At 56.8% G+C, this 27,661-nt stretch overlaps 2 protein-coding genes across 3 annotated transcripts; both read left to right on the top strand.

Moving 5' to 3' along the window:
* The first annotated feature begins 1,733 nt into the window (after positions 1-1,733).
* LOC120392346 (antigen-presenting glycoprotein CD1d-like) lies at positions 1,734-12,284 on the top strand. The gene is made up of 6 exons (XM_039517064.1): positions 1,734-1,749; positions 8,019-8,297; positions 9,453-9,734; positions 10,138-10,434; positions 11,041-11,140; positions 11,221-12,284. Exons 1-6 carry the CDS (start codon positions 1,734-1,736, stop codon positions 11,258-11,260), a joined length of 1,014 nt encoding a protein of 337 aa, XP_039372998.1. The 3' UTR covers positions 11,261-12,284.
* Positions 12,285-17,907: 5,623 nt separating this feature from the next.
* Positions 17,908-23,206, top strand: LOC120392447 (antigen-presenting glycoprotein CD1d-like). 2 transcript variants are annotated; one of them, XM_039517204.1, is made up of 6 exons: positions 17,908-18,443; positions 18,654-18,932; positions 20,296-20,577; positions 20,917-21,213; positions 21,783-21,882; positions 23,062-23,206. In XM_039517204.1, the coding sequence occupies exons 1-6, from the start codon at positions 18,395-18,397 to the stop codon at positions 23,072-23,074; spliced, it is 1,020 nt and encodes a 339-aa protein (XP_039373138.1). In that variant the 5' UTR covers positions 17,908-18,394; the 3' UTR covers positions 23,075-23,206. The 2 variants fall into 2 exon arrangements, with proteins under 2 accessions (XP_039373138.1, XP_039373137.1); XM_039517203.1 differs by lacking the exon at positions 23,062-23,206 and adding an exon at positions 22,734-22,871.
* The last annotated feature ends 4,455 nt before the right edge of the window (positions 23,207-27,661 follow it).

Here is a 27,661-nt window from a genome sequence, read left to right as displayed (position 1 = left end):
TTATAAACTCACGGCCAGCCGCACTCAGCCCAGCGCTGGGGCCGTGTGTGCAAATGCTGTTCCTGTGGTCTCTGAAGAATTCGACCTTAAAACTCATATTAAAGCTAAATATGGGAAAAAATACTGCAGAGTTATTAGCAGCGCAGCAGTGATTGGAGTGAGGTGTGTGGCAGGGAGGGACACACAGCAGATATTACTCTGGTTAAAGCAAGTCTTGTCGGGGAGGAAGAGTATTTGCCAATTGAAAGTATAACTGTTGTAGCCTTAGCTGAGCATTTTGTCAGGGTGCCCTTGGCTGAAATCCACCTTCAAGGGAAGGGATCTGAGGGCACCATGGTTGTGGGAGTGAAAACACAACCCCTGAGGAGCTTACAAGCCGTGTTCAGTCAACATATCCAGGCACAGGGGAGCATTAATCCCGAGGTTGTGTCTAGGGAGGGTTTCTCCAAACGTTTGTCTTTGCAGAAGAGCTGTTTGGCTGTGAATGAAGTTTCTGAACATCTGAAGGGGCCTTTCAGCCTGTGATGGCTGGGAATAGGGCAGTTGTCTCAGAGTTGGTTGTAGATACAGCTAAAGCCCAGGAAGGGAATGGCCCTAAGTTTGTGTCTGCTGGGGAGAATGGCCCTGTGACTAGGGTGCATCCAGTTAGTTTCGTAGCAAAATCCCAGAGACCAGACAATTCTGGTGCTGGTAGTTTGCCAGTTGCTAATGTGCGGTTGGAAAGGGTGTAGCAAATCTGTCTGATCAGGGTGATACCCCAGCCAGGGCACAAGGAGAGCAGAAAGGTGATTTAATTGTGTTACCTACTGACAATTTAACAACTTGTAGCAAGAAGGAAAAGATTCCTGAGCTTGTGTGTGGCCAAGGGAAGGAGAATGCTATGAAATCTAGCAGTTTGCCTGAAAGGGGATGGGGTAGGAATCCGCCTGATGGGCCACAGATGATCCTGGATGAAGGTGAAACCCAGACAGTGTCTGTTGTTGCTCAGGGACGTGTTCCTTTAGAGCAAGCCCTAGGTGAAGAGGGTAAGGGCAGAATTTCTGGGAGGGGTGAACTGTTGCATAGAGAAGCCGGGGCCGACAAGAGGGAGGGAAGCTGGTACAAATTACTGGGGCCCGGTGGTCTGGAAGGGGGTCCAGGGCTCGGCTTTGTCGGCCCTGTTTAGCTGGTCCACCCTTGCTGGGGGGCCTGAAAATTTTTTTTCACCGGGACCCGAACCCGCTGTTGGCGGCCCTGAGAGAAGCTCCTAGGGAAAGGAATCCTCATGGTAACCTGGGCAAGCTGTTTGCTGTAGCTGAGGAGCGTGAAAGTGATTTAATCAAGAAAAAAGATTGAGGAGTAATTTATGTTAGTCTCTAAGGTGCCACAGGTACCCCTCCCTCTTTTTGCTGATACAGACTAACCCGGCGACCACTCTGAAATTAATCAAGGAAGTTTCAGTTCCTAACAGCCAGAGCTGTTCTGTTGTGAATGGATCCACTGACTTTCCTTTTGAAAGATCCAGTGTGGGGAGCTCTGAGAAGGTCTCCGATGGAGTAGAAGCTGTTAAGGGATTCACACAGCCCTGAAACCAAGTGCCTGGGTTTGGCCAGCTTGTTGGGGAGACAGTGGTGTTGGAACAGGAATGTCTCCATGTAGATTCTGTGAGTGAACAGTCTGTGTCTCGGGTTCAGAGGGAAGACTGGGTCGCTCGACAGGCAGAGCAGAACAGCTGTGCAGTTAATCTCTCGAGAATGCAGAGGATGGCAGGTACGGTCTCATCTCTAGACACTTTGGAGATGTAGTTTCTCAGTGGACTTAACGTCTGATCCCATGTGGAAGCCGAGGTTGGTAATGAAAGGACAACAGAACCTTGCATCTGACATGCTAGTAAAAATGGATGGTATCTCTTAAAGACAGAATCCAGCCTTAACATTGGTAGCAGCTGAGAATCTAAAAGCTAATGTCTGTGTTGATGCAAATTACCTGACTGACTGGAGAAAGAAAGACTTGCCACAGATACTCCTGTTCTTTTTGCTAATAGCTGTTAGCACAGAGAGCACAGCCAATCAGCCAGTGAATTCTGTTAAGCAAGAGGAATTGGGGTTCGATCCTTCAGAACAAGGAGGAAAGAGAGAATTTAATTTAGCAAAGGGAAGCCACAGGGTAACCCTAAAATGCCCAAACCCCAATGGTATTGGGCCAAAGGTGCGACATGACAACAACAATTATAAACGGACACTTGCGATGCATTTGTTGTTATTGCTAATGACGGTTTTTGTAAGTCATGTGTTGCTATTGTGGAAGCAGGGAAAGAATTAACAAGGATTTGAAGGGGATTTTAATGCATGTCAGTCAGTCAGCAAGAGTTAGGCCAGCTGTAACCCTAATGACATGAGACTTGTAGAAGCGAGGATGGTGTGAGGCGAGAGGAAAAGAACTGTGTAAAAAGTTATTACGACCTTGTAACTGATAACCAAATATGCAGACTGGTGTCTTCTAGGAGTGAGAAAAATAAGCTAGCAGGATGGCTTATGTATAAACAAAATGCAGTTGTTGCTCATTATCGTCTGTATTGTTGCTAGTTATTGTCTGTATCAAAGGTATAAATACTGCTGTAATTGTTTACCAGTGGAGAGACCTGTCCGGGACTGGGGCGACCCTGTGTCCTAGGACACTCCCTCCCTCTATTGTAATTACTGGAGAAATAATAAAGTATTTGATTTTGCTGCACCCAAAGAAAAAGCGAGAACTGAGTTTTTCTCCGACACTATTACCAAGAACTGTAAAAATGTACAATGGGCCTAATCTTTTGGCAAATCCCTTAGATATGTTCAAGTGATACATAAGAACACACTTTATGTTAGAAGGGCTTGTAATGCTAATGTTGCACTGTTAGTGCCTGTAAACAGTACTGGAACTTTTCACAGGGGAAAAGACGTTCCAGACCTGATGTGCTGTATAGGAAGGGAAACTGAGGCACACGACCATATTGCTTTCACGGCCAAATGCCAAGATTCCTACACTGTGGACAACATTAACCTCTACACTGACCTGAGGTTAATTGGGTTCTGAATGTTTGCCAGAGCTTGTATGGATAAAGTAGCTGTTTTCGTTAGCTCTTGGCAAGATCCCACGAGCCATACAGGAATCCTGCTGCAACAGCCGATCCAATCCGCTGTTGTTCTAACCAAGTTTTACCTTGAGTTTGTAAAGAGATTCAGTCATGTTATTGAACATGACTTGGATAAACCGTTTCTGTTATGCACTGGTACGGCCTCTAGCCCAACACTAGCTGCAGTGAGACAGACCCAAGGAGGGGGAGCTCTTGGGATGCACTCGGCGATGTTTTGTCATCCCTTCCTGCATCAATTTTGCGTTGGGGTGTGACGTTATGAGTGTAATATATCATCTCATTGAAAGGTGACAGAGCCAGAAAGAGTTAATTACCTCCCAGACTGACCTGACCCATAGCCGAATTTTAGCAACTGGTTAGGAAGATCTGTCAATGAATAGAGCAGGGGTTGGCAACCTATGGCACACGTGTCGAAGGCGACACTTGAACTGATTTTCAGTGACACTCACACTGCCCGGGTCCTGGCCACCAGTCCGGGGGCTCTGCATTTTAATTTAATTTTAAATGAAGCTTCTTAAACATTTTAAAAATCTTATTTACTTTACATACAACAATAGTTTAGTTATACATATAAACTTATAGAAAAAGACCTTCTAAAAATGTTAAAATGTATGACCGGCACGCGAAACCTTAAATCAGAGTGAATAAATGAAGACTCGGCACATCACTTCTGAAAGGTTGCCAACTCCTGGAACAGAGCTTTGAAATGCAGCCGGCATTGCTAGAGGTAGAAGGGGAGATGATTGCTCAGGTCTTGGGATGTCAGCAAACAAGTCTTGTCTATTGCTAGAGCTTCAATTCAAAGATCAAAACAGGAATATTAACATTTATGATGACACTTGAGTGAAATAATATTATTGTCTCTGTGTCTCTTTGAAGATTGTGATAAACTGTATCTGAACTGATTAATGGATAAATGACCCTGTGCTAATTGCTAGGGTGGTTGGGAGACAGAAGATTAAGCTTATTCTCTCAGGCCAAGAGGCTCTGGAAAATGTCTAAAAACCCTGGGACACGATCCTGTTATATCTCAGATCTGCTTTGGGTTTCAAGAAGAGGAAACCCTGCACCATAAGGATTGAGATCCCCAGTCATTAACTGGAGTCACCCTAAATATGGACATTGGACTGTAACCTCTGGACTATTTCTAAAAGGACTTTTCGCAACTACAAACTCATCTCTGCTTTGTATCTGAACCTCAAGATTTGAATTCACGTCTGTCTGTATAGTGATCTTTTAACCAACACTCTCGCTTTTCCTGTTAATAAATTTTAGTTTCGTTAGTAAGAATTGGCTGTGGCGTGTATTTTGGGTAAGATCTAAGTTATAATTGGACTTGGGTGTGTGGCTGATCCTTTGGGGTTGGAAGGACCTTTTCTTTTATATGATGAGATCAGATTTTCAGTAATCATCATCATATCTGCCGTGTGTGTCTGGATGGAGGCCAGAGGCTGGGCACTTCAAGGGAACTGCGGGGTTTGGATTCTGAGTAACCAGTGAGGTGATACAGACGCTGTTTTGTGCTGGTTGGTAAATCTAAGAATTGAAATATCCACCAGCGTTTGGGGTTTGTCTGCCCCGTTCTGTGTGCAGTTCACCCTGACTGAGTGACCTCAGCGGGCTCCCACTGGCACCATCGTCACACTGCAGCTGTGGGGAGAGAGTGAGGAGAGGTGGAGCTGGGGGGAGGGCTGGGAGTCAGGACTCCTGGGTTCTATAGTAGGTTATAGTAGTGGGGGTGGGGGTGTCTATTTGTTACTGGTAGTTTCTGCAGTTTCTCTGGTGGGCTGAAACGTGCCGAGTTGCTCGGGGCTCTGTCTTCACGTTCACCCCGAGCGTCGTGGTGAGAAACAGGAAATTCAGCATCTTGCACGGCTGCAGCTTTTGCAAAGGTGGCAGCAGGTGCGGCTGGGGGAGGGGGTGAGTTACTATCAGCTACAGAAGTGTCGGGGTCAGGGGCATGTATGATGCAAAATTCTCGGAGGTTAGCCCCCCCCAAGCCAGCCCACCCCCATCACTGCCTGGATCACACTGGGGGCAGCTCCCCGCTCTCAGAGCGACCAGCTCAGGCTCTCTGCAGACTCAGGTGTGGGTCCCACCTGCCCTGCTTTGGAGAAATGTCTTTGCACTCCTGAGGGCTAGAAGTATTTTTTGGCTCTGCAAGCTGAGCGCCTGGAGATCGCCCCCAGCTCGCGGGACGGAAACCGTGGTCAGTTATTTGTGCGTCACACATGGCCCCGACTCCGACATGTCTGTCGCTGATTGTAAATCACCCCCTGCCCGCACCTGCTGCTGCCTTTGCGATAGCTGCAGCCGTGAACACCGCTGAATTTCCTGTTTCTCACCAGGAGCTCAAGTGCAGACAGAGCCCTGAGCCACTCGGCGCGCTCCGGCCTGCCACAAAACCTGCAGCCGTAGCCAATGGAGGGGCCCCGGGCGCCACACAGATCTCCTGAAAAATACCGGGGCCCTGTGGTGCCAAGTGCAGCACAGATCAGCGCCCTTGTTATGCCAGGCTCTGCACAGACCTGAACTGAGCAATGGCACAGGGACCTGGACTCCTGGGTTCTGTCCCACAGTTAGGGGAAGAGTGGGGCTGAGAAGGTTTGGGGGGCTGGGGGCCAGGACTCCTGGGTTCTCTCCTGGCTCTGGGAGGGGAGTGGAAGCTGGTTGGTTACAGCAGGGGGGGCTGGGAGCCAGGACTCCTGGGTTCTCTCCCGGCTCTGGGAGGGGAGTGGGGGCTGGTGGGTTAGAGCAGGGGGGGCTGGGAGCCAGGACTCCTGGGTTCTCTCCCTGCTCCTGGGAGGGGAGTGGGGTCTAGTGCTTAGAGCAGTGGGGGGCTGGGAGCCTGGACTCCAAGTGACAGTTGGCCCCGCCCCCTCTCTCAGGTGACAGTTGGCCCCCTTCCCATACTTCTCGTGACAGCTGAACCCGCCCCTTCAGGTGACAGATGGCCCCGCCCCCTCCCACCCTCTAGGGGACAGTTAGCCCCTCCCCCAGGTGACCATTGGTCTCCTCAGATGACAGTTGGCTCCTTCCCCTCAGGTGACAATTGGTCCCGCCCCCTCAGGGGACAGTTGGCCATTCCCGCCCGTTTTTATCTCCGCGATTCCTCCCTCGTGCTGCCCCGGCTGACTCTGTCCGGCAACTAGTGATGCTCAAACACGACGGCGCCTTCTGATTGGCTGCCCCGCCCAAGCCAGCGAAGGAAAGGGAGGAGCCTGGGAGGAGAATAAGGAGGCGGGGCCACAGAGTGGGAGGGGCTAATGAGCGGGAGGGAGGGGCAGGGAGCAGGAGTGTGGCTAATAGGAAAGGGGCAGGGAGGGGGAGGGGCTATTGGCGGAGGGGCTGTTGGGGGGCAGGGATGAGGGGGCAGTTGGGGGGCTCTGCCCTCCCTTCTGTTCTGTCTCTCCCCCCATCCCCCCTGTCACTCATGAGCCAGGCCCAGCAGTCAGGGCTCCCCATGGCCCCAGGGCGGCGCTAGGGGCAGGGGGCGCGGGGGGCTCGGCCGGGGCAGTCAGGGCTCCCCAGGGCCCCAGGGGGGCGCTAGGGGGTGGGCTGCGGGGGGGGGGCAGCAGGGGGCTCTGCCCGGGCAGTCAGGGCTCCCCATGGCCCCAGGGCAGCTCTAGGGGCTGGGCTGCAGGGGGGGCAGCAGGGGGCTCTGCCCGGGCAGTCAGGGCTCCCCATGGCCCCAGGGCGGCTCTAGGGGTGGGCTGCAGGGGGCAGCAGGGGCTCTGCCCGGGCAGTCAGGGCTCCCCATGGCCCCCGGGCGGTGCTAGGGGCTGGGCTGTGGGGGGGGGGGGCAGCAGGGGCTCTGCCCGGGCAGTCAGGGCTCCCATGGCCCCAGGGCGGCGCTAGGGGCTGGGCTGCAGGGGGCAGCAGGGGGCTCTGCCCGGGCAGTCAGGGCTCCCCATGGCCCCAGGGCGGCGCTAGGGGCTGGGCTGCGGGGGGGAGGGGACAGCAGGGGGCTCCCCCCCGGCAGTCAGGACTCGCCCCATGGCCCCAGGGGGGCGCTAGGGGTTGGGCTGCAGGGGGCGGGGGACAGCAGGGGGCTCTGCCTGGGCAGTCAGGGCTCCCCATGGCCCCAGGGCAGCGCTAGGGGCTGGGCTGCAGGGGGGGCAGCAGGGGGCTCTACCCGGGCAGTCAGGGCTCCCCATGGCCCCAGGGCGGCACTAGGGGCGGGGGCAGCAGGGGGCTCTGCCCGGGCAGTCAGGGCTCCCCATGGCCCCAGGGCAGCGCTAGGGGCTGGGCTGCGGGGGGCGGGTTGGGGACAGCAGGGGGCTCCCCCCCGGCAGTCAGGACTCGCCCCATTGCCCCAGGGCAGCGCTAGGGGCTGTGCTGGGAGCAGCGGTATCCAGGCCAGAGGAGATGGAGGGGCTGAGAGTCGGGACAGGGCCGGGTTCTGATCCTGCTGCCGGGGCTCCCCCTCCTGCGCTGCCCCCGCTCCCCGACTCACTCTGCCCGGATTGGCTCGGGCTGGCAGCTGCGGGGACAGAGCTGAGCAGAGACAGACAAAGGGAGAAGTTGGCAGAGAGGTTTGCGCCCTGGGAGGAACCGAGAGCACATGTGTGTAGCCCTGGGCCCCGGCCTCGTCCCGCTGCCCTGAAGACTGCCTGAGCGCGGATTCCCCTGCCGGGATGCTGCTCCCTCTGCTGCTCCTCCCCTGGGCATGGGGGGCCCTGGCTGGTAAGTGGGGACACCCCCCATTATTGCTACTGGGGTGGGGGGGTAGGGAGGGTGTAATGCCAGGTTGGGGCAGCACCACGCTGGGCTAGTGACCCTTGCTGGGGGTGTAGGAGGAGGAGGGAGGTGGGTTGGGGTCAGCAGGGAGCGTTAAGGAGACTCATTAATCTCTCTCTCCCCCTGCTTTATCCCCCATGTGTTTCCTCTCCCCTCCCCACAGCCTCCCCTCCTGTCCCCACAGAGTCCCTCACCCTCCGGGTGCTCCAAACCATCATCTTCCACAACGCCAGCTCCACGGACATGTGGGGGACGGCCTTGCTGGGCGACCTGGAGACCCACTCCCTGGCCTGCAGCACCTGCGAGATCCGCTTCCTGCAGCCCTGGGCCCGGCAGGGCCTGACCCCGAAGGAGTGGCAGGACCTGCAGGAGCTGATCTATCGCTACCTGTCTGACTTCATCCGTCTGGTGAAGGCACTGGCTGCGGAAGAAGGAGAGGGCTGTGAGTATGGCGCGGTCTGAGGGGGTCCCTTCCCACCCCCACCGGGGAGCTGAGAACTGACACACTCACCGCAGCAACTGAGTGTGTCCTGACAGGGTGGATCGGGGGCAAGACAGCCAGGCCCTGGCCCTTAGGGTGAATGGAGCCGGCGTCCCCTAGAGGGGAAGGGCCCCGTATCCCATTCTCCACCCCACTGAGCCAGTCCCCCTCTCCGGGGCCGGATTGTAACCTGTGCGCCCCAGAGGGGAAAGGCCCCGTGTCCCAGCCCCTGACCCTAGGCTCATGGTCTTTCACGCCCACGTGCTGCGCTACCAAAGGCCTCTGTCGAAGGAGGGGGAAGTGGAAACGAGGGGGGAGGCTGCTCAAGGTGCCACCTGTCCTGCCTCAACCGTGAAAACTGGCACATGGGCAGGAAATGCAGAGCTAAGCTAATGCCTCCCCCAGGGCATGGGACAGAACCCAGCTCGCCTCTGCTCAGCGGCTCAGCCCAGGGTCTGCGCTGGGTGTCTGATGCTGGAGCACTCAAAGCAGGTCCTCGGGCGAGACTTTCTCTCAGGAACCCCTTAACCACCTGCCCCCAGATTCGCTCTACAAAGTCTCCCCTGCACCTTGCTGGGGCGGAGCTGGATTCACAGCAATCTGCCTGGGCACGTCCGTTTCACACACAGAAGCAAGGCCCAGGGGACTTCTGTAACCTTGGGAAGCCAAACGTGTCCTTGCTACCGGTGCGGCTCTGAGCTCAGGGGAGCCCAGGGGTGTGAGCGGATTGAGGCTCAGGGCCACAGTTTTCTCTAGAGCATCACAAATAACGTTCTAAATAATTAAGCATTTATTTGGGACGGGGTCTCTGTCTCCGGATCCCCCTGATGAAGGGACCCCAAATTAGCCCCACAAACTCTGCCTCAGGCCCCGATGTCTCACAGCGATTTTTAAGCCAATCTGACTATGCATGTGGAGGTTAGAACACTTTGAAAAATCAACTTTAAACAGAACCTGCAACGTACCCTGACCTCGAGCCAGGGCCGCCCCACAATCCCGCCACCATCTTGTGGCCAAACATCCTCATTCCACCTGACATTTATTTCCCCCACCACCACCACTGTCCCGGTGATCTCTGGGAGGCCTGTCCTCATCCCCCCGTCCTTCCTGTTCCAGACCCCATTGTTACCCAGTTCTCCATCGGCTGCGAGCTGCACCCCAACGGCTCCTCGAGGCGATTCTGTGATGCTGGGATGAACGGTGAGGACTTTGTCAGCTTTGACACGGACAGCGGCAAATGGGTCACTCGGCAGAGGGATAAACTGATGCTCAAAGCCCAGGAGATTCTTAACTACAACAAGGTTGTGGCCATCACGCTTCAGTTTCTCCTGAGAACAACGTGTGTCAATCAGCTCAAGAGCTTTGTCCAGCATGGGAATGAGTCTCTGGCGAGGCAAGGTGAGGCAGGACACCACTCCCCGCTCACTGCATGCAGCCACCTCTGGGTAGGGCGTGTTTGCTGTTTACACAGGAATTCCACACCCAGTGCTCATGTGCAGCCACCTCTGGGGTGGGGTAGGGGGCTGGTTATCCAGGGCCCCCTTGCCTGATGTACAAATGCAGCTATAGCTGGGGTGCAGCACAGTAGCCATTTCATAGCCGCACTGCACAGCAGTTTAGGACAGGAAGTGAAGGGGGATCTGTCACCACTGGTAATGCAGGGGGCAGAATTGGGGTCTGGCCAGGACAGCGGGGCCAACGCCTGACCCCGGGGAGCGGAGCTGGGCTTGGCTAGTGAGTCCCTGAGGCTCAGGCTGAATCGTCCCCTCTCCCCCGCCCCATCTCTCTCCTCCTGTCTCAGAGCGGCCGGTCGCCGTGGTGTTTGCCCGAGTGCCTCCCCCAGCCGGGCCCCCCGCGCCGGTACTGCTGGTTTGCCGGGTCACCGGTTTCTACCCCCGGCCTGTCCGCGTGGCCTGGCTGCAGGACGGGGAGGAGGTGGTGCCGGGCTGGTGGCTGAACTCCAGCGGGATCCTGCCCAACGCGGACCTGACCTACCAGCTGCGCAGCTCCCTGGGCGTGGAGCCGGGCGCCGGGCACAGCTACGCCTGCCAGGTGCAGCACAGCAGCCTGGGGGGCCAGAGCCTGCTGATCCCCTGGGGTAGGTGCACGTCCCCGGGGGCGGGGGCGGTCGTGGTCTCTGGGGGCTTTTCCTGCACGTCTTGAGTGGGACGAGGGTGGGTCCAGGCAGCGGGATTGGGGCGGAGGGAGGTCGAGGGTGTCGGTGGGTGTGTGGGGATGGGCGGGGGGATGCAGGGTGGAGGAACTGAGGGGGACCCGACTGGGACGGGGGGAATAGGGTAGGGGCTGAGGGGAGCATGAATGGGACAGGGTAGAGAGAGCTGTGTGGAGTGGGGCTGGGGAGGGTCAGGAGGTTGGGCAGAGGGACAGGGTCTGGAGGGGATGAGACAGAGGGGAGCAGGACTGGAATGGGGAAGTTGAGGGGTGGGACAGCAGGGGAGCGATGGGAATGGGATGGTGGGGGAGGCTGAAGGAAGAGATTTGGGGTAGGGCAAAAGCTGAGGGCAGTGAGTTGGAGCAGGGTGATTGGGGGATACTGTGGGGGAGGCTGAGGGAGCAGGGTCAGAGTCTGGGGGCTGAGGGCAGTGGGGTGGGGTGAGGGGCACAGGGGGGACAGGGGGGAGGCAGAGGGAACAGGGCCCACACTCCTGTCCCCGGTCCCAGCCCGGCCCCCCCTGTTTTACAGAGCAGAGCAGGCCCTGGGGCCCCGGCCTGGTCGTGGGCATCACCCTGGGGGTTGTGGCCATAGCCGCCGTGGCCGTGGTGCTGTGGCGGAGCAGACGCAGGTGAGTCCTCCCCTCTCGGGGGTGGGGGTGGGCAGGGGCGTTACACCCCCTAACCCATCCCCTCTGCTCTCTCCTTCCAGGGGCTACCAGGACGTTAGACCAGGGGAGTCCAGGCCCTGAGGGTGTCACAGGCCCAGGCGTGGGGATCAGCCCCTCCCCTGGGGACATGGACATTGGGGCTGGATCCCTGCCCGGCTCCAGAGCTGAGGGCCCCAAGAACAGGACTGGATCAAAGCGCTGGGAGATCGGGGCCCTGTGGGGGGGGTGGGATTCTTCTCCCTCTGGGACATTCAGGGACACTTGGGGGACTGTGAGATCGCTGAGTTCCAGGATCTGCAGGGAGCCGGCACTGGCCTCTTCCATTCAATAAACCCTTCCGGGAGGGGCTGCCCAGTGGACCCCACCGGGGGCTGTAGGAGCCGGGGCCTGGCTGCAGGGGTCAGACACAGCTACGTACACAAAGGGGGTAGGGGTGTGGGAACCAGGAGGGCCCTGGCAGGGCCTTCAGGCTGAGCTGAGGTGCCCGGAAAGCAAGCGAGTTCCCCGTGGGACATAGGCCCAGTAACCCCCACAGAGCCCTGACCACACTACGGCCTTTGGGGCGCTGGGGAGGCCGCTCCAAGTTGCTGGCTGGGCTGGGCTGAGAGCTCCTGGGGGCAGGGACCCTTCATAGCTGGGTGTGAGGGACCCCGTGACAGGATTGAAATGAAACGGTTCGAGAACGGGCAGGAGCAGACGGCCAGGGTGGTGTTCACGGAGCTGCTCCACAACAGAGACTGAACCTTCCAGATCCTGCTGGTGCTGGCGATGACCCCCCGGCGCAGGGACGTCTACACCTGCCAGGTGGAGCACATCAGCCTGTGCAGTGGGGTAAGAGCCTCTGAGTGTGGGGCAACCCCTGAGCCCGCTGGGGCACCCCTAGCTCTGTGGAGCCCCCTCAGGGGATGGGCCGGGTCAGATCCCCATCCCCACCCCGGGGGCAGAGAGCAGGGACGTGACAAGGGGAAGGAGAAGCTGGGCTCCTGTTTTCACAGAAGCACCAACTGACTCTGCCAGGGGCAAGATGCTGGCTGGGGTCGGGGGCTCCGTGCTGGGGTTGCTCTTCATGGTCCTGGGATTGCTCCTCTGCCTGAGGAATAAGAAAGGTGAATGGCTCAGGGATGGGGCCGGCAGCCCCAGGAAATGAGCCAACAGTGGGGCCATGACCCAGTGGCACTGGAGGGTTTCACTAGAATGTTGATTCACCACAATTTACATTAGCTTCCCCTTCAGACTCAAATCCAGTTTTCTAGTGACCGAGCAACTTCCTACCCATCTCTCGGCCCACGTCCAGGGCTTCCCATACATCTGAGTCAGACCTTTCAAACTCTGAGCTACGGTTGTGGCCTCCTGGCCTCCCCTCCACTTCTCCTCTCCTGGAACCTCAGGTAGTTACAGACACAGCTGAAGAGTTCGCAAATCAGTCAGTTCCTCTCTAGTTATGAAACAAATACACTTCCCCTTTGAAAAATATGGAGACCAAACTCACTTGAGAAACGCACCAGAAACTGATGAACTTCTGAGCCTGAATTTTGGGACTTTTTTATGCTACCCTCTAAGCTGCTTCCCTTTTTGCCTAAACGTGAGAAACAACGTGCAATAACTTGCAGGTCAAAATCCTGAGTGGATGATGCTGATACCGGAGAAATTCCCCAGACTCCATTTTGTATCCCTGGCTTCCATTTTAAGTAAGCAAGAGTCACTCCTCTATTTGAAGCTGCAGGTCACATAGCTCTAAAAATAGAATTGGTGGGAAAACCAAAGTAGGGGAAAGGTCAGCAGATCATAACAGTGAGGTAAACAATGGTGGCAGACTGAAAACAGAACAGACTGTTTGGAATGTGGGCAGTTGTCATGTGCAAGAAAGTCCTGATGGGTCGGTATAAAAGTCAGTGTGTCAGCAGACAGCCAGGGGGTAGGTGGAGAGCGAGTGGATGGTGAAGAGGAGGAGAGAAAAACAGAGAAGCTTCCCTGAGTGACCCATCTGTCCAACAACCGAACGGAGAGCTGATGGAGCAGCAGGAGAGTGTCCTGTCCTGTCCTGACCAGCAGCAGAGGGAGAAGACACACAAACCCAAGGAGAACCCAGCAGCGGAAGGAGGCAGAGAGAGCGCGCAGGAGAAGCAGACAGCAAACGGGGTCAATCGGTTGTAGATCCACTGGAAGCAATGGGACCAGAGCCCCAGCTTGTGTCAATCAACCGTAGGTCCGTCAGAGTCAATGAGGCCAGCCCCCTAGTTGGTGTCTATCGTCAGATATTAGGAATGGCAAACTGCTGAGCTCCAGTTCATCTGCAAATTTGACACCATCAGCTCAGGATTAAACAAAGACTGTCTGATACTATCGTCTGTAGCTCTTCTGACTTCAATGGAACTGATTTACAGACGCTCAGTACCTGCCCCACTGAGGTCAGTGCAGGCACGGCTGCTTGACACAGCTGGGATCTGGCCCCAACTTTTTCCTTAGCTTATTTAGAAATGGTTCTGTCAAATTAAACATTTCTGGGGAACAATAACTTGTGAGAAAACATTATTTCAGTGTGTTTTAAATGCAGCATTTTTAATGAAAGCTGTCTGCTGGGAAATGTTCTTCCAGTGCCGAAAGAGCTTTGAACAGAAAACGCATCTTTGTGAACTAGTCTTCTTGACAGAAACGCTGTCATTTGAAAAAGGAAAATACTTTGGGGAAGACGTTTCTCTTTACAAACAATATTTTCAGAAAAATTCATTATGGAAAATAATGTTTTTCCTTGTGGACAAAAAGTTGTGTGTGTGTGTGTATAATATAATATACACACACAATTTGTTTTTATGTGTGTATGTTTATATCTATATGTAATAGCTCACTGATATGTTCCACCCCAGTCATAGTTACATTTATGGAACATATTTTCTTTTCCTTACAAATATTTCAATGTTATTGAAATAAACACTTTTGCACTAGGAAATATATCTGTCTCGTGAATGTACGACATACCTTGCTAAGAGGAAATTTCCAGCGGAAACAATGGGGAGAGTTTTTTAAGGCTTCCGACTTTTTGCCCAGTGCAGATGTGTTTGTTTCAAACACATTGTGGGGTGAGACTCCTGGTGGAGGAGAGATTGCAGTACAGAGGAGAGACGGTGATATGGCTGGAAAATAATGCTGTTCACAAGCAGGGATCTTGGCTGGAATTTCAAGTGCTCCCAGTTCAGATGTTAAAAAAATAGACTTTCCATCTATTTTTTAACACTTATTTTTCTTCTGAACGGGAACATGTGGGTGAGAAATTGGAAATTTGGGTGGAATGTAAAGTTCTAAAACAGGTTCTGTTTGGAAATGAAACATTTTAAGCAGTTGGATCAAAACAAGCCATTCCAGCCGTGACGCTTGGCCAGAAAGGGTTACCCGTCCTGCAAAATAAATTACTCAAATTCAACCCTTAAAGACATATGTGAAGATCATGTTTGTGGTTTTGTGTATTTACATATATACCGGTAGTGGTGAACAATGTAATCAACAGTCCTTGTCTATGCTGTATTCTGATAATTCAGAGATCAAAAGAACATCCTGGCATGTAAATGAATTGTAAACACGGCGTATCTCGGTATTCATCTCTCTTCGAAGTGGTGGAGGAACACGCCTTATGTTAATTCATATAGACTCACAGAATATCAGGGTTGGAAGGGACCTCAGGAGGTATCTAGTCCAATCCCCTGCTCAAAGCAGGACCAACCCCAACTAAATCATCCCAGCCAGGGCTTTGTCAAGCTGGGCCTTAAAAACCTCTAAGGAAAGAGATTCCACCCCGTCCCTAGGGAACCCATTCCAGTGCTTCACCACCCTCCTAGTGAAACAGTGTTTCCTAATATCCAACCTAAACCTCCCCCACTGCAACTTGAGACCATTGCTCCTTGTTCTGTCATCTGCTACCACTGAGAACAGCTGAGCTCCATCCTCTTTGGAACCCCCCTTCAGGTAGTTGAATCCCCCCTCACTCTTCTCTTCTGCAGACTAAAATAGAAGTACCAGTGATGAACCTATTTCAAAGTTGCCCTAATTACCTATGGTTCCCCGAGGGACTCCAGCTTGTCAAAGAAGGCTTGAAATTGTATAAAATATCCTTCGGTCCCAATCCTTGTTATCTCAGATCTGCTTAAACTTCATCCCCCTCTCACAGCGACCAGCTCAGGCTCTCTGCAGACTCAGGCATAGGTCCCACCCGCCCCGGTTTGGAGAAATTTCTTTGCACCCATGAGGGCTAGAAGTGTTTTTGGCGCTGCAAGCTGAGCGCCTGCAGAGCGACTCTGGCTCGCGGGACGGAAACCGTGGTCAGTTATTTGTGTGTTGCACACGGCCCCGACTCCCAACACTTCTGTAGCTGGTTGTAAATCACGCCCCACTCGATGTGCTGCTGCCTTTGCAACAGCTGTGGCCGTGAAGGCTGCTGAATTTCCTGTTTCTCACCAGGAGCTCAAGTGCACACAGAGCCCTGAGCCACTCGGCGCGCTCCGGCCTGCCACAAAAACTGCAGCCATAGCCAATGGAGGGGCCCCGGGTGCCACACAGATCCCCTGAAAAATACCGGGGCCCTGTGGTGCCAGGTGCAGCACAGATCAGCGCCCTTGTTATGCCAGGCTCTGCACAGACCTGAACTGAGCAATGGCACAGGGACCTGGACTCCTGGGTTCTGTCCCACAGCTAGGGGAAGAGCGGGGCTGAGAAGGTTTGAGCGGGGTGGGTAAGGGGCTGGGAGCCAGGACTCCTGGGTTCTCTTCCCTGCTCTGGGAAGGGAGTGGGGTCTAGTGCTTAGAGCAGGGGGTGCTTGGAGCCCAGACTCCTGGGTTCTCTCCCTGCTCCTGGGAGGGGAGTGGGGGCTGGTGAGTTACAGCAGGGGGGGCTGGGAGCCAGGACTCCTGGGTTCTCTCCCCAGCTCTGGGAGGGGAGTGGGGGCTGGTGAGTTACAGCAGGGCGGCTGGGAGCCAGGACTCCTGGGTTCTCTCCCTGGCTCTGGGAGGGGAGTGGGGGCTGGTGAGTTACAGCGGGGGGGGGGGGCTGGGAGCCAGGACTCCTGGGTTCTCTCCCCGGCTCTGGGAGGAAAGTGGGGGCTGGTGGTTAGAGTGGGGGGCTGGGAGCCAGGACTCCTGGGTTCTCTCCCTGCTTGGGGGAGGGGGGGCCAGGTGGTTAGAAGGGGGGCTGGGAGCCAGGACTCCTGGTGACAGTTGGCTCCTAACCCTCAGGTGACATTTGGCCCCGCCCCTTCAGGTACCAGTTGGCCCCGCCCCCTCGGGGGACAGTTGGCCCTTGCCCGCTCGCGCTCTCAGCGGCCGTTAGCGCCTGGCGGCGCTTCCCCTCCCGTTTCCCGCCCTTTTTTATCTCCTGCGGCCCGGCTCACACTGCCCAGCAACTAGTGACCTAAAAAAACACGACGGCGCCTTCTGATTGGCTGTCCCGCCCGAGACAGCGAAGGAAAGGGAGGAGCCTGGAAGCAGCAGAGGCCTGGGAGGAGAATAAGGAGGCGGGGCCACGGAGTGGGAGGGGCTAATGAGCGGGAGGAAGGGGCAGGGAGCGGGAGTGTGGCTAATAGGAAAGCAGGGAGGGAGGGGGAGGGGCTATTCGGAGGGGAGGGGCCATTGAGATGGAGTGGGAGGGGCTATTGGCGGAGGGGCCGTTGGGGGCAGGGATGAGGGGGCAGTTGGGGGGGGCTCTGCCCTCCCGTCTGTTCTGTCTCTCCCCCCCATCCCCCCCGTCACTCATTAGCCAGGCCCAGCCCCACGGGACAGGACCCGGCTGCGGGGTGAGGGGGGGTGGGTTTGCTTTCCACCCCCCCCCAAGTCTCTCCCCGCCCCCACGCCAGGCCGGGTCCGGGGTGCGGCGCCAGGTCACAGGGGGCAGCTGGGGGCAGGTGGAGCTCCTGGGTGGGGTGAGGAGGGGGAGGCTGGCCTGTAATTTTGGGGCCACCCCCCACCAATTCGGGGCCTAGGGCCCTGCCTGGTTTGTCTGTGGGTGAATCTGGCCTGAGTGGGGGGCAGAGCTCCCCATGGCCCCAGGGCGGCGCTAGGGGCTGGGCTGCGGGGCGGGGGCAGCAGGGGGCTCTGCCCGGGCAGTCAGGGCTCCCCATTGCCCCAGGGTGGCACTAGGGGCTGGGCTGCGGGGGGCAACAGGGGGTTCTCCCCTGGCAGTCAGGACTCACCCCATTGCCCCAGGGTCGTGCTAGGGGCTGGGCTGCAGGGGGCGGGGGGCAGCAGGGGGTTCTCCCCTGGCAGTCAGGGCTCCCCATTGCCCTAGGGTGGTGCTAGGGCCTGGGCTGCGGGGGGCCGCAGGGGGGTCTCCCCGGGCAGTCCGGGCTCCCCCTGGCCCCAGGGCGGCGCGCGGGGCGGGGCTGCAGGGGGCAGCAGGGGCTCTGCCTGGCACTCAGGGGTCCCCATGGCCCCAGGGCGGCGGTAGGGGCTGGGGTGCAGGGGGTGGGGGGCAGCAGGGGGTTCTCCCCTGGCAGTCAGGGCTCCCCATTGCCCCAGGGTGGCGCTAGGGGCTGGGCTGCCGGGGGGGGGGCAGCAGGGGTTCTCCTGGCTGTCAGGACTCACCCCATTGCCCCAGGGTGGCGCTAGGGGCTGGGCTGCAGGGGGCGGGGTGGGGGGCAGCAGGGGGCTCTGCCCAGGCAGTCAGGGCTCCCCATGGCCCCAGGGTGGCGCTAGGAGCTGGGCTGCAGGGGGCGGGGGGCAGCAGGGGGTTCTCCCCTGGCAGTCAGGACTCACCCCATTTCCCCAGGGTGGCGCTAGGGGCTCTGCTGGGAGCAGCGGTACCCCAGGCCAGAGGAGATGGAGGGGGCGTCTCACACACACTGACCCTGGGAGTCGGGACAGGGCCTGGTTCTGATCCTGCTGCCAGGGAGCCCCCTCCCCAGGGTGACCAGACAGCAACTGTGAACAATCAGGACAGGGGTGGGGGGTAATAGGAGCCTATATAAGAAAAAGACCCAAAAATCGGGACCGTCCGTATAAAATCGAGACATCTGGTCACCCTACCCCTCCCGCACCGCCACCACTCCCCAACTCACTCTGCCCGGATTGGCTCGGGCTGGCAGCTGCGGGCACAGAGCTGAGCAGAGACAGACAAAGGGAGAAGTTGGCAGAGGGGTGTGGGCTGCAGAGGAACTGAAAGCACATTGGGATCCTGGACCCCTCGTCCCGCTGCCCTGACACCCACCAGAGCCCGGATCCCCCTTTTCCTGCCAGGATGCTGCTCCCTCTGCTGCTCCTCCCCTGGGCATGGGGGGCCCTGACTGGTAAATGGGGACCCCCCCCCGCTGGTTTTTCTACTGGGGGGGTGGGGTAATGCCAGGATGGGGCAGCACCATGCTGGGCTAATGACCCTTGCCAGGGGTGTAGGAGGAGGAGGGAGGTGGGTTGAGGTCAGCAGGGAGCGTTAAGGAGACTCATTAATCTCTCTTCCCACCTGTTTTATCCTGCATGTGTTTCCTCTCCCCTCTCCCCAGCCTCCCCTCCTGTCCCCCCAGAGTCTCTCACCCTCCGGCTGCTCCAAACCATCATCTTCCACAACGCCAGCTCCACGGACATGGCGGGGACGGCCCTGCTGGGCGACCTGGAGACCCACTCCCTGGACTGCAGCACCTGCGAGGTCCGTTTCCTGCAGCCCTGGGCCCAGCAGGGCCTGACCCCGAAGCAGTGGCAGGACCTGCAGGAGTTTATCTATAACAATCTGTCCAAATTCATCCGTCTGGTGAAGGCACTGGCTGCGGAAGAAGGAGAGGGCTGTGAGTATGGCGCGGTCTGAGGGGGTCCCTTCCCGCCCCCACCGGGGAGCTGAGAACTGACACGCTCACCGCAGCAACTGAGTGTGTCACTGGGGCAAGACAGCCAGTCCCTGGCCCTTAGGGTGAATGGAGCCAGCGTCCCCTAGAGGGGAAGGGCCCCGTATCCCATTATCCACCCCACTGAGCCAGTCCCCTCTCCGGGGCCGGATTGTAACCTGTGCGCCCAGAGGGGAAAGGCCCCGTGTCCCAGCCCCTGACCCTAGGCTCATGGTCTTTCACGCCCACGTGCGCTACCAAAGGCCTCTGTCGAAGGAGGGGGAAGTGGAAACGAGGGGGGAGGCTGCTCAAGGTGCCACCTGTCCTGCCTCAACCGTGAAAACTGGCACGTGGGCAGGAAATGCAGAGCTAAGCTAATGCCTCCCCCAGGGCATGGGACAGAACCCAGCTCAGCTCTGCTCAGCGGCTCAGCCCAGGGTCTGCGCTGGGTGTCTGATGCTGGAGCACTCAAGGCAGGTCCTCGGGCGAGACTTTCTCTCAGGAACCCCTTAACCACCTGCCCCCAGATTCGCTCTACAAAGTCTCCCCTGCACCTTGCTGGGGCGGAGCTGGATTCACAGCAATCTGCCTGGGCACGTGCGTTGCACGACAGAGTGACAGCCGGCCGTGCGATCACAGCTCACAGCCACAGGAACTGCTCGGTGACAGGGCTTGGATGGATCCTCCTGGGGCTCCGAGGTTGCAGCCTCTCCCACTGAGCGAGTGTGGGACTCGGTGTGTCACACCCTGTGTCGCTGCTAAGGAAAGAATCCCTCGCAGGGGTGTGAACTGTCTGTGGGCAGAGGTGCCACCGCCCGGTGTCCCGCTCCACACACAGAACCAAGGCCCGGAGACTTCTGTAACCTTGGGAAGCCAAACGTGTCCTTGCTACCGGGGCGGCTCTGAGCTCAGGGGAGCCCAGGGGTGTGAGTGTGTGAGGCTCAGGGCCACAGTTTTTTCTAGGGCATCACAAATAACGTTCTAAATAATTAAGCATTTATTTGGGACGGGGTCTCTGTCTCCGGATCCCCCTGATGAAGTGACCCCAAATTAGCCCCACAAACTCTGCCTCAGGCCCCGATGTCTCACAGCGATTGTGGAGCCGATCCGACTATGCATGTGGAGGTTAGAACACTGGAAATCAGCTTTAAACAGAACCTGCAACGTACCCTGACCTCGAACCAGGGTCCCCCCACAATCCCACCACCATCTTGTGGCCAAACATCCTCATTGCCCCTGACATTATGCCTTTATTTCCCCCACCACCACCACTGTCCCGGTCACCTCTGGGCGGCCTGTCCTCATCCCCCCGTCCTTCCTGTTCCAGACCCCATTGTTACCCAGTTCTCCGTTGGCTGCGAGCTCCACCCCAACGGCTCCTCGAGGGGATTCTGTGATACTGGGATGAACGGCGAGGACTTTGTCAGCTTTGACACGGACAGCGGCAAATGGGACACTCGGCAGGGGGATAAACTGATGCTCAAAGCCCAGGAGATTCTTAACTGCAACAAAGTTGTGGCCATCACGCTTCAGTTTGTCCTGAGAATGACGTGTGTCAGTCAGCTCAAGAGCTTTGTCCAGCATGGGAATGAGTCTCTGGCGAGGCAAGGTGAGGCAGGACACCACTCCCCACTCACTGCATGCAGCCACCTCTGGGGTGGGGCAGGGGGCTGGTTATCCAGGGCCCCCTTGCCTGGAGTACAAATTCAACTATAGCTGGGGTGCAGCACAGTAGCCATTTCATAGCCGCACTGCCCAGCAGTTTAGGACAGGAAGTGAAGGGAGATCTGTCACCACTGGTAATGCAGGGGGCAGAATTGGGGTCTGGCCAGGACAGCAGGGCCAACGCCTGACCCCGGGGAGCGGAGCTGGGCTTGGCTAGTGAGTCCCTGAGGCTCAGGCTGAATCGTCCCCTCTCCCCCGCCCCGTCTCTCTCCTCCTGTCTCAGAGCGGCCGGTCGCCGTGGTGTTTGCCCGAGCGCCTCCCCCAGCCGGGACCCCCGCGCCGGTACTGCTGGTTTGCCGGGTCACCGGTTTCTATCCCCGGCCCGTCCGTGTGGCCTGGCTGCAGGATGGGGAGGAGGTGGTGCCGGGCTGGTGGCTGAACTCCAGCAGGATCCTGCCCAACGCGGACCTGACCTACCAGCTGCGCAGCTCCCTGGGCGTGGAGCCGGGCGCCGGGCACAGCTACGCCTGCCGGGTGCAGCACAGCAGCCTGGGGGGCCAGAGCCTGCTGATCCCCTGGGGTAGGTGCACATCCCCGGGGTGGGGGGGGCGGTCGTGGTCTCTGGGGGCTATTCCCGCACCGCCTGAGTGGGACGGGGGTGGGTCCAGGCAGCGGGATTGGGGCGGAGGGAGGTTGAGGGTGTCGGTGGGTGTGTGGGGATGGGCCGGGGGAAGCAGGGTGGAGGAACTGAGGGGGACCCGACTGGGACGGGGGAGCAGGGTGGGGGCTGAGGGAGATGAGACAGGACTGGGACGGGGGAGCAGGGTAGGGGCTGAGGGGAGCATGAATGGGACAGGGTAAAGAGAGCTGTGTGGAGTGGGGCTGGGGAGGGTCGGGGGCTGGAGGGATGGGCAGGGGTCTGGAGGATGAGACAGAGGGGAGCAGGACTGGATTGGGGGAAGTTGAGGGGGGACAGGAGGGAGTGATGGAGGTGGGATGACGGGGGAGGCTGATGGAACAGCGTGGGGGGCTGAGGGGGATGGGTTCAGGGTGGGAGGTGCAGGGGGACTGCGAGGGAGGCAGACGGAACAGGGTCCTTACTGCTGTCCCCGTTCTGCGCATGGCACACACCTTCCCCCTGTTTTACAGAGCAGAGCAGGCCCTGGGGCCCCGGCCTGGCCGTGGGCATCACCCTGGGGGTTGTGGCCGTAGCCGCCGTGGCCGTGGTGCTGTGGCGCAGCAGACGCAGGTGAGTCCTCCCCTCCCTGGGGTGGGGGTGGGGGTGGGCAGGGGCGTTACACCCCCTAACCCATCCCCTCTGCTCTCTCCTTCCACGGGCTGTCAGGACATTAGACCAGGGGAGTCCAGAGATTGGGGGGTGGCATAGGCCCGGGCGTGGGGATCAGCCCGTCTCTTGGGGACCTGGACCTTGGAGCTGGATCCCTGCCCAGCTCCGTGAGGGCCGGTCTGGATCAAAAGCGCAGGGAGATCGGGGCCCTGGTTGGGGGGTGGGATTCTCCTCCCTCTGGGACGTTTGGGGGGTGTTGGACACTTGGGAACGCTGTGGGATCGCTGGGATCCAGGAACCGCAGGGAGCCAGCACTGGCCTGTGCCATTCAATAAACCCTTCAGGGTGGGGCAGCCAAGGGGAAGAGGGTTTGAGCCGGGGTGTTGGGAGCCAGGACTCCTGGGTTCTATCCCCATTTCTGGGAGGAGAGTGGAGCTCCTGCTCAATCAATGACAATAACCGTTATTTATTAATTCCCATTTGCATGGAACAGCTGCATCCTCCCCTCAGGGCCTTGTGCATCACTGTCTGTTCCCAGAGCTCTGCCCTGCCCAGCTCCCTCTTTTCTATGGTCCTGATTTGTGATCAGATGGAGGGGGGGACATAGAGACAGGCGGGGCCACAGGGGTAGGAGCAGACCCTGGTCCCGAGATCCCATCTCCCCGGGGCCAGAGAGTTAGACAATCCCTGTCTCTGTGGCCATGGGCGTTTCCCTTATGAAATAGGGGTCCCAGCCCCACCCCGGCCTCCTGCTTTGCTCCGTGATGGGGTTTTACCTCTCAGGGATTGAAATGAAACGGTTCATGAATAAGCAGGAGCAGACGGCCAGGGTGGTGTTCACGGAGCTGCTCCACAACAGAGACTGCACCTTCCAGATCCGGCTGATGCTGGCAATGACCCCCCGGCGCAGGGACGTCTACACCTGGTGGGTGGAGCACATCAGCCTGTGCAGTGGGGTAAGAGCCTCTGAGTGTAGGGCAACCCCTGAGCCCGCTGGGGCACCCCTAGCTCTGTGGAGCCCCCTCAGGGGATGGGCCAGGTCAGATCCCCATCCCCACCCCGGGGGCAGAGAGCGGGGACGTGACAAAGGGAAGGAGAAGCTGGGCTGAGCCCGAACCACCCGTGCTCTTGTTTTCACAGACGCACCGACTGACTCTGCCAGGGGCAAGATGCTGGCTGGGGTCAGGGGCTCCGTGCTGGGGTTGCTCTTCATGTTCCTGGGATTGCTCGTCTGCCTGAGGAATAAGAAAGGTGAATGGCTCCGGGATGGGCCCAGCAGCTCCAGGAAATGAGCCCCCAATGGGGCCATGACCCAGCGGCACTGGCGGGTTTCACTTGAATGTTGATTCACCGCAATTTACATTAGCTTCCCCTTCAGGCTCAAATCCAGTTTTCTAGCGACCGAGGAACTTCCTGCCCATCTCTCGGCCCACATCCAGGAAGTGCGGAGCTAATCCCAGCCCCTGGCTTCCCATACATCTGAGTCAGACCTTTCAAACTCTCAGCTACAGTTGTGGCCTCCTGGCCTCCCCTCCACTTCTCCTCTCCTGGAACCTCAGGTAGTTACAGACACAGCTGAAGTGTTCGCAAATCAGTCAGTTCCTCTCTAGTTATGAAACAAATACACTTCCCCTTTGAAAAATATGGAGACCAAACTCACTTGAGAAACGCACCAGAAACTGATGAACTTCTGAGCCTGAATTTTGGGACTTTTTTATGCTACCCTCTAAGCTGCTTCCCTTTTTGCCTAAACGTGAGAAACAACGTGCAATAACTTGCAGGTCAAAATCCTGAGTGGATGATGCTGATTCCAGAGAAATTCCCCAGACTCCATTTTGTATCCTTGGCTTCCATTTTAAGTAAGCAAGAGTCACTCCTCTATTTGAAGCTGCAGGTCGCATAGCTCTAAAAATAGAATTGGCGGGAAAACCAAAGTAGGGGAAAGGTCAGATCATAACTCTGAGGTAAACAACGGCTTCAGGCTGAAATTAGATCAGACCGTTTGGAATGTGGGCAGTTGTCATGCGCAAGAAAGTCCTGACGGGTCGGTATAAAAGTCAGTGTGTCAGCAGACAGCCACGGGGTAGGTGGAGAGCGAGTGGACGGTGAGGACAAGGAGAGAAAAGCAGAGAGAAGCTTTCTTGAGCCGTCCATGCATCCGACAGCCGAATGGAGAGCCGGCGGAGCAGCCGGAGAGTGTCCTGTCCTGTCCAGCAGCAGAGGGAGAAGATGCAGAAACCCAAGGGGAACCCAGCAGGGGCGAGAGCAAGCACAGGAGAAACAAGCATCAAGGGAGTCAATTGGCCGTAGCTCCATCCAAGTCAATGGGGCCAGATCCCTGCTGGGATCAGTCGGCCGTAGCCCTTCTGACTTCAGTGGAACGGATTTCCAGAAGCTCAGTACCTGGCCCCACTGGGCTCAGTGCAGGCGCGGCCACTTGACGCCGGCTGGGATCTGGCCCTGAGGTTTTCCCTTAGCTTATTTTAAAACAGTTCTATCATGTCAAACATTTCTGGAGCACAAGAGCTTGTGATAAAATGTTATTTCAAAATGTTTTAAATAAAGCATTTTTAATGAAAACTCTACCTGGGAAATGTCCTTTCGGTGCAAAAAATGGCTTTCCACAGAAAAAATATCTTCGTGAACTATTCTCGTTGACAAAAACAATATTTAAAAAAGGAAAATTCTTTGGGAACAATGTTTCTCTTTAGCAAAAATATTTTCAGAAAAAATCATTGTGGAAAATGATGTGTTTTCCTGTGGACAGAAAGTGAGTGTGTGTATATGCGTATATGTGTGTGTGGTTACCTCTATATATAATAGCTGACACAGTATGCTCCACCCCAGTGCTAGCTGCATTTATGGGAAATAATTATTTTTCTTGTGAAAAATAATGTTATATATATATATATATAAATACGTGTCAAGCTTCACCCCACTGGTAGTTGCGTTTATGGAACATATTTTCTTTTCCTAATATCAATGTTATTGAAACAAACACATTTGCATTTGGAAAATATCTGTCTTGTGAATGTGTGACACACCTTGCTAAGAGCAACGTTCTAGCAGAAAGAAAGGGGTGAGTTTCCTTCAGGCGTCTGACATTTTCCCAGTGCAAATGTGTTTGGTTTGAAAACACTGTAGGTCCAGACTCGGTGTAGGAGGAGAGATTGAAACAGAGAAGAGGAGGTGAAAGAAGGCCAGAAAATAAGGCTGTTCACTCTGTCAAGCTACATGAGAAAAGGATGTTGGGTGGAATTTAAAGCACTCCCAGTGCAGAAGTTCAGAAAACAGATTTTCCATCAATATTTTAACACTTGTTTTTCTCCTGAATTGGAACAAAAAGGTGAGAAATTGGAAATTTGGGTGGAAAGTAAAATTCTAGCAGGTTAGACCCCATCTGCGCCAGCCCACTCCCATCGCTGCCTGGATCACACTGGGGGCAGCTCCCCTCTCTCTGCGTGATCGGCTCAGGCTCTCTGCAGACACAGGCATGGGTCCCACCCGCCCCTGGTTAGAGATTTCTTTGCACCTGTGAGAGCTAGAAGCATTTTTGGCAGTGCAAGCTGAGCGCCTGGAGATCGACTCCAGCTCACGGGACGGAAACCGAGGTCAGTTATTTATGCATCGCATGTGCCACCGACTCCGACACTTCTGTAGCTGATAGTAACTCACCCCCTCCCACAGCCTCACCTGCTGCCACCTTTGCAAAAGCTGCAGCCGTGCAAGATGCTGAATTTCCTGTTTCTCACCACGACGCTCAGGGGTGAACATGAAGATAGAGCCCTGAGCAACTCAGCACGTTTCAGCCCACCAGAGAAACTGCAGAAAGTACCAGTAACGAATGGATCACCCCCATGGGGCTTAAGAGCTGCACAGACTCCTCCCCCCGAGAAAGATCGGGGCCCCTGTCATGCCAGGCTCTGCCCAGACCTGAACTGAAGGATGGCAAAGGGTCTGGACTACTGGGTTCTCTCCCAGCTCTGGGAGGGGAGTGGGGACTAGTGGGTTAGAGTCAGGGGGGCCTGGGAGTCTTTTTCTGCAAGACCTCGCTTAACCAGAACCTACGATAGAACCCAGGAGTCCTGACTCCCAGCCCTCCCGCCAGCTCCACCTCTCCTCACTCTCTCCCCACAGCTGCAGATAGATTCACAAGCACCCCTTGTCAAATTTAACACCCAAAGCAGGTCGTGAAACAACCAGGGTCAGTGGACAAAACAACGCCCCACGAAAGCAAGGAACCACAGCCCCTCAACACAACCGCCCCGTCTGCCCCTCCACTCTCAGACCCCTTCCCGGGAGCCCACCTACCGCCCGACACCTTCACTCTGAGTCGCTAGGCGCCATCCCTTCCCTGCCCACCCCTGTCCACAACCAGGCTGTCATCTGAGGCCTAGGGTGGCCAATCTGCCACCATTGTCCTGGAGTCTCCGGCAATTTGGGGTTAATCTCTAATTAAGGGTTATGTCGTGGGATGGAACCTCCAGGAATATGTCCAACCAAAACTGGCCACCCGAGCTGGGGGTGATTGGCGCGGCGGTGGGTGGGAGCGATGGCACCTTGGCATGTCTCAGCCAGCGGAGATCAGGTCAGCCAAGAAAATATGACTTCCCCGAGGTAAAGGGAGATGGGAGTCGATCCCAGGGGGGGGTGACTGAAATGCAGCTGCTGACGGGGAAGATTTTACCCACCCACAGCCGCACGTGCAAATTGGTGGGGTCACTTCAGACAGATAATGACTCCAAATTACCCCAAATCCCCATCACAACTACCTGCAACCTGACAGCTCCTCCAAATATCGCTAGCCAGCGGTGTGGTGTAGCTATCGGCCAACCATTCAAGGTCATGCCGGTAAGGACAGGTCTGGTTAGAAATGTCTCGTGACAGAGCCGATGAAAAAGATGTGGAAAATTGACAGGGCCGGATTGCCGACCCAGGGTGGGAATTCACTCCCATCGGCCCCCCTGGTGTGAGAGCAGAGCAGGGATTGGTGGCCCAGTGTAGGACGCAACCCTGGCCAGGGAGCTGCTCCTGGGGACCACCACCAAGCCAGGATGCTCCAGGAGATGCCAGCTGCTGCTGTGCTGACCCTGCGCCAGGGCAGCCAGGCGGGGCATCAGACCAGTTGCTCCAGCTCTAAACACGCCAACTGCCCCAGTCTAAGTAAGGGGAATCCTCCTTAGTCATATGCAGTACAGGGGCTAGGAGACACAGATAAATGCGGCTGATTCTAGGGGCAGTGGGATGCGTGCACACACACACACACACACACACACCAGCCTGTCCCTCACACAGTTAATAGCACATGCTCAAACACACACACACCCATCCGGCCCTTGTCCCCCGCCTCTCGCTGCAGCCATCTCAGAGGCACTGACCACAAAACTTTCCACCGCCCCCTGGGGCTGACGCTTCCGGATGATGCTGAGGCTGAGCTGAGCTGGCCCCACGGAGCTGCCCAGAGAGCGGGGACCATGGAGCAGCTGCCAGCCCTGAGCACCGTCCTCTGCATTGTCCTCCTCATCCCCACCGGGGGAGCAGGTACTAATTTAATGTGTTCATCCAGCCACCTACCCCATCTCTAGATCCATCTCTGTCCATCTGTCCCCACCCCTAGATCCAGCTCTGTCTGTCCACCTGCCCCACCCCTAGATCCCTCTCTCTCTCTGTCCTTCTCTCCACCTGCCCCACCTCTTGATCCATCTCTGTCTGTCCACCTTGTAGCCCAGAGGGCTAACCT

The sequence above is a fragment of the Mauremys reevesii genome, unplaced genomic scaffold, assembly GCF_016161935.1.
Source record: "Mauremys reevesii isolate NIE-2019 unplaced genomic scaffold, ASM1616193v1 Contig1, whole genome shotgun sequence".
NCBI lineage: Eukaryota > Metazoa > Chordata > Testudines > Geoemydidae > Mauremys > Mauremys reevesii.
The sequence above is the reverse complement of the archived record's forward strand: the minus strand, read 5'-3'. Positions and strand labels throughout refer to the sequence as shown.